This window comes from Crocuta crocuta, unplaced genomic scaffold (assembly GCF_008692635.1).
Source record: "Crocuta crocuta isolate KB4526 unplaced genomic scaffold, BGI_CrCroc_1.0 scaffold68, whole genome shotgun sequence".
Lineage (NCBI taxonomy): Eukaryota > Metazoa > Chordata > Mammalia > Carnivora > Hyaenidae > Crocuta > Crocuta crocuta.
The window spans coordinates 2,229,902-2,236,006 of NW_027532426.1; the positions used below are offsets into that span (position 1 = coordinate 2,229,902).

The 6,105-nt window shown below is 55.3% G+C and overlaps 1 protein-coding gene across 1 annotated transcript in view; it reads right to left on the bottom strand.

Annotated features, from left to right (window-relative positions):
• Positions 1 to 2,151: 2,151 nt before the first annotated feature.
• RAPGEFL1 (Rap guanine nucleotide exchange factor like 1) overlaps positions 2,152 to 6,105 on the bottom strand; it is an 18,219-nt gene continuing 14,265 nt past the window's right edge. The window contains 6 exon segments of the mRNA XM_077779142.1: positions 2,152 to 4,122; positions 4,360 to 4,414; positions 4,789 to 4,853; positions 5,041 to 5,128; positions 5,451 to 5,501; positions 6,036 to 6,105. The exon segment at positions 6,036 to 6,105 is cut by the window's right edge and continues 20 nt beyond it. Of these exon segments, the coding sequence (XP_077635268.1) occupies positions 3,998 to 4,122; positions 4,360 to 4,414; positions 4,789 to 4,853; positions 5,041 to 5,128; positions 5,451 to 5,501; positions 6,036 to 6,105 (454 nt within the window). The 3' untranslated portion in view covers positions 2,152 to 3,997.

Genomic DNA, 6,105 nt, shown 5'->3' on the forward strand with positions numbered 1-6,105 from the left:
AGGCTCCGGGAAGAGCAAAGATGCTTCCCTGAGCCAGGAATGGGTGTCAGGTGTTTTAGGAACAGTAAAGCAGTCAGTGCAGCTATAATGGAGTAAGAGGAGAGGGGGAGGAGATGGGGTCAGAGAGGGAGGATCTTGATTTTTAACGTGTTACCGGAAACGGGAGTGTTACGATCTGAATTGTATTCGCTGAGATGAAACAAACCTACAGTTATTGTATAAAATCTCACAACTGAGTGAACACATACACACATAACCACCGCCAGGTCAAGATACAGAACATTCTTGGAGCATGTGGGTGGCTCAGTCGGTTAAGCGTCCGACTCTTGATTTCAGCTCAGGTTATGGTCTCACGGTTTTGTGGGTTCCAGCCTGCATTGGACTCTGCACTGACACTGCAGAGCCTGCTTGGGATTCTCTGTCTCCCTTTCTCTCTGCCCCTCCCCCACGTGCGCTGTCTCTGCCTCTCTCAAAATAAATAAATAAAAATTTTTAAAAAGATATAAAACATTTTTATCATTACAGAGGGCTTCCTCATGCCCCTTCCCAGGCAATACTCTCTCCCATCCCCATCAAGTAGCCACTATCTTTCCTTCTATCCCCATAGATTAATTGCGCCTATTGAACTTCTCTTAAGTAGAACTCTACAGTTTGTAGTCTTCTGCGTGTGGCTTCTTTTATTCAGCAGTATGTCTGTCAGTGACATTCCTTCATGCAGGTCATAGTTAGTTGTTCTTTTTTATTGCTATGTAGTATTCCATTGTAAGAGTATGCCACAATCGATTTGTCCATTCACCTGCTGAAGGACATTTGGGCTTTTTCCAGTTTCACGGTCATTAATAAAACTGCTATGATCCTTGTTGTACGTGTCTTTTACTGGACATTGAGCACTGATTTCCTTTGGAGTGGAAATTCTAGGTCATAGGTTAGGCGTACATTTAGTTTTTGTAGACACTGCCAAACAGGTTTCTGAAGTGGCTGTGCCAATATACACTCGCCACCGACAGCATACAAAGGTTGCCGTCGCTCCACATCCTCGCTGATACTGGTACTGCCACTTTTTATTTTATTTATTATTATTTTTTTAAATTTAATGTCTTTATTTTATTTTGAGAGACAGAGAATGAGCGAGGGAAGGGCAGAGAGAGAGGGAGACACAGGATCTGAAGCAGGCTCCAGGCCCTGAGCTGTCAGCACAGAGCCCGACGCGGGGCTCGAACCCACAGACTGTGAGATCATGACCTGAGCCGAAGTCGGACGCTTAACCGACTGAGCCATCCAGGTGCCCCATGTTGCCACTTTTTAAAATTGTAGCCATTCATGATCTGATGTAGGTTTTTAACAGAGCAACCTGGCTCCGCTCTGAGAATCAAGTGGTGGGTTTAGGGTTGAGTTGGGCAGAGGAAGCCAAGACACCAGGTAAGAGGCTAGTGTGGTCAACTGGGGAAGACCCACAATTCGTTTGCACCAAGTGGTATTAGAGGAGTCAGAGAAGTGGACCGATCAGGATGCGTTCTGGAATTGTGGCGGGCAAGACTGGCTGATGAGTGAGGGATGAGAAGGAGGCATCAAGGGCGAATCCTGCATTCTTGCCTTGAAAACCTGGATGAATGAGAGGACCGTTTTCTAAGATGCAGGAGACAGGGAATAACAGATGTGGGCCCAGGGGAGCCTAAGAGTTCATGTGCAGCTGTCTGAATATGTCATCTCCTGGAGCTTAGGCTCTAGAAGCCCCCCATCCTAGTTTAACTGGCAGATACTGGCTGTGTGAACAGCACATGCTGTCTGGGTAGCGGCTCGGGGGATGTGCGTACTCTCTGCAGTGACAGATCTGAGTTAGGGGCCCGGTTCTGCCCCCTCACCCGCCTGTAACATGAACCTTATGCTAGGATTCCATCTTCCACCTTATGGTGTTAGAATTTAACAAGATCACATGCCTAGGGCACCCAGGACATGGAAGAACTCAAACTTCTACTCTTCCAAGTTCCAGACACTATGTGGCAAGCCTTAAGAGGCTGGCACCTTTCCCTCTCATCCACAGGGATGAGAAGAGCCCTACTGAGGGGCCCAGCACACTGAGAGGCGGTCCTCTCTCCCCTCCTCACCCCTTCCCCAGCCTCGGAGAGACAGAATGGAGGACAGCAAGCAGCCTGATTCATAGACTTTATCAGCTTTTTCTCCAGCCAGCGGTTTCTGCAGATGACCGAGCCTGTACAGTACACACGGTTCACTCTGGCAAAGCTGGGGAGGAGCGGGGCAGGCGTCAAGGCCAGGGGCAGGCAGCCGCTGAGACTGGACCAATGGGCCCCAGTGCTTGAGAAGGGCTGTGGGAGAAGCTGGGCGGGGTCAGGAGGAAGGGCAGCCTTGGGGAGAGGAGGGCACGGGTTAAGCGGCAGGGAGGAAGCAGGGAGCGGGAGGGGGGCCTATGGTCACTGTCGGTGAGGGATGAAGGTGGGACACAGTGCCCGTGTATGTATGGGGGAGCGGTGGGGGGTCCACAGACATCTTTTGTGGCAGGAACAAGACAGACCACCGTATAAAAGGGACTGTACAACGTAACCTATGATACAATGTTTACATATGATACAAGGCTCTTTCCCTCTTTGAGTTTTAAAAAATAAATTTACAATTCCAGAGCTTTCGGTAAAAAATATATACACCCTCAGAGCAGGAGCAGCAGCTGTTTTTGCTGTTGCTGCTGCTGCTGCCTCTTCAGAAGGGAAAGAGGTGGCGCCAGAAAGGAGGGTGAGGCTGTGCCAGGAAACCTCACCCGGTAGCTGCCAGGAGCCCTGCGCCCCTCAAGCCCTGGAGGCCCGTGTATGTGTTGGGGGGGGAGACGGAGAGGTATCAAAGGCGTCACCACAGTCCACTGTTGCCTTTAGGGTCTTGGCTATCCCCCCACTTCCGGGGGCTGCCTGCCCAGGTACAGGGGTCCGCCCCACCCCAGCTCTGATGGGGGGGACCAAGGGGGAGTCAAGACAGGGGGAAGGATAGAGACCACGTTGTCAGTGTCCCACAGAAGAGCCAGGAGGAGGGGATGACAGCTCCCTTCTTAGCAGTGAGACACCCCAAAAGAAGGAGGGTGGGCAGCAAACACCCCCAACTCCTGATACCACCACATCCCACCCTGCAATGCAGAGGGAGTGTCCTGTAGGCAGCTTAGACCTGTGTTTCCCTGAGCATCTTTTACCCTCTCCCTGGAGCCCACCCAGAGACCTTGGGGAGGCCCGACGGGAGGACTCGCAAGGGCTGACAGGTAACCCCTCCCCCCTGCCGCGGCCCCCTGCCCCACGAGCAGCTTCACCCACAGGCCTGGGCATGTGAGGCAGCACAAGGAGCTGAGCCGGGAGTGGTGGGGGCGGGGAAATCACCCCACACCATCACAGGGCCGAGTAGACCAGGGTAGCACCGAACAGAAGGACCCCCTCTACACACAACACCCTCCCTCAATTACCAGATGCACTGCTGCTTCTTAAAGGGGACAGGTGCACACACACACACGCACGCTCACACACACGCACACGCACACAAGGGCAATATAATATTCCAGGGGGGTGCAGCCAGGGGGGTCCCAGCCCTGACCGGGAAGAAGCCAGCCAGGGGTGGAGAGGGAGGCTGCCAGTCCCTTCCACAGTTCCGCTCTGTCTCACAGACAATGTGGGCAGCTTTCCTGTCTGCATGGGCGGAGGAGGTTGGAAACTTCATCTCTGGAACAGATGTTGATGGGAGGGGGCAGAGGAAGGAGCTTTCTGCCCCCCTTCCCTGCGAGGGCAGGACCCAGCAGAGGGTGGTTTTGGCTTGAAGGAGCAAGGGGGAGAGGACTGCAGCAGGATGGACAGGCTGATGAGCCCGGGGGTAAGTCCATCCGACTCTTTCCTGACGGGCAGGAAGTTGCTCCGGGGGGAAAGATGTCAGAGGCGGGTTGGGATAGCGTGCAAAGTGCTTGAGTGCCAGGTGCCCGAGGACCCTGGTGGGGCGCCGACCAGAACCTCTGTTCTCACTGACTATTAGCCTCCAGCTTGTAGGAGAGCTCGAAGAGAAGGTTCTGGTTGTCGATGACCTGGAACTGGCGCACGTAGGCCTTGGTCTGCAGGTGATGGGGGGACGCCTCCATATCCAGGCCTGGGGGTGTGACAAGAGAGAGGCCTTCAGGCTCCCAGCCTCCCTTCTTGCTCTGGTGGGCACCGCCAGCCAGAGAAGAGGGTGTGGATTGGGACAGATGTTGGGCGGGAGGCTGCCTGGAGAGGATGCAGAGCTGACAAGTTTAAGGAAATAAAGGATTGAGGAGGGCCTCCTCCGGGAACCCTCCCGCTCAGCCAAAGCTCTACCTGTAAAGCTCTCGGAAGCCTGGGTACTCACAAAGGGGCCGGCTCCGGTATTTGCGGATTGTCCTCACCTTTTCGGCCACTGAATGCTGGGAGATGACAAGGAATGAGGCCTAAAAAGGGTATAGAAAGATGCTCCCCCCTCTTAAGCTCCCCCTGCTCCATTCTCCAGTTCTGCTGCTTTGACTCTACTCCCTCCAGGGTCTAATTCTGTGAGGGTCTGTGAAGAACCAAAGGAGGGGTGTAATGGGGCCGGGGAGGGGAGGTAGAGTTGCGCCTGTCAGCTTCATGGCCCATGGGCTGGTTGCCACAGCAATGACAGCAGGGACGGTCAGGAGTCTGTCAGGCAAGCTGGGCACCAAGAAGGAAGGCTGCTGTCTTTAGGGGGCTGCCAGGACAGGGGCTGGGTGGGGGGGCAGATGCCAGCCCCCGCCCCCGGGCCAGGGTCGGCCATGCCACTCACCAGCTTCTCAATGTTCACCAAACCATCGACAATGGTCTTACTCCCCTCGTGCAAGAAAGTCAGGTCTAGGGGATGGAAGAGAAGCAAATGTGAGGAAGAGAGGAAGTCCAAAGGGCTCTTCGCATCCCCCGCGACCCCTCAATGGGGGGACGGGCTCCTCTCCGGTGGACACTCAGAGCTAAGTGCCAGGGGTTGATAGCCAGAACCGGGGCGCGGAGACTGCTGCTGGAAGAGCACAGGAGTGACTCTCACCTTTGAGGATCAGAGGCACAAAGGGAATCACAGGAGGTTTCATCTTGGAGATGACTTCTCGGTAGCTTTTGTGGTTCCTGCAGGGGTCCTGGCATTCCGCAGAAGAGAGGTTAGGGGACAGATGGTCCCAGCGCACCTCAAAGGTGTCCCCTACTCCTCCCTCAGGCCCTGCCCTCGATCCATCTCTGATCAGAGAGACGTATGTATGGACTGTTGTCACCTCACCTCCAAGGCAAACAGGGTAGCAACCCTCCCACCCTTCCCCTCCCAGCATGTGGTGCGGAGGGGTGGGGGAGGGCTCAGGCACTAAAAACCTTTTTTAAAGGGAAGCTTGAGGAGGAAGGTTTATAGGAACAGAGGGTCTCTGAGGTGCAAGTCCAGGGGCAGATAAAAGAGCTGAACCCACTCACTGTCAGGTTCTCAAATTTGCGGAACAAATTCTTGAATTTCCCTGGCAGCTTCTGTAGAGTTTGGAGGAAGGAGAAGGAACGTCAGAGTGGAGCTCCTTGCGTTTCATGGCAGCGCTGGCTAGTCCCGGGGTGTTAGAGGGGGAAAGGGCCAGGCTATCCTGCAAGGGGCTGGCAAGCTGGTCTGGTGGGCAGGGAGCTAGAATCAGCCCTTGGTGAGGTCTGGGGAGCTTGACGCCGCCCAGAGAATGCATTATTCGGGGGAATTCGAGCCTCTGCGCTGGCATGGGCCACGCACAAGGGGCCTCACTGAGTGCTGGCTGCAATCCAGTATCCAGGTCTGCGACCAGGCCTGGGCTGCCTGCCCCACGCCGGAGTGGATTCCGGCTTTTTCCTAATGTTTCCTAATGTGCACAAGGACAGGGCTCGTTAGCCGAGCGGCGTGCCCCGGGCCTGGGTCCGCCAGAAGAGGGCGCCTCCTTCCGCCTGGGCTCCCAAGCATGGGCCAGCCGCAGGCGCGGGAGGCAGCGCGGGGGTGAGCCGGGCCAGCTCCGGGCGAGAGGACGGATCAGCGCAGCCATGCATCACCTCCCAGGTGAGCCGCAGGCGGCTGACCGCGGCGTTGTCCAGCCCCATGACCACTGCGTAGAAGGACAGC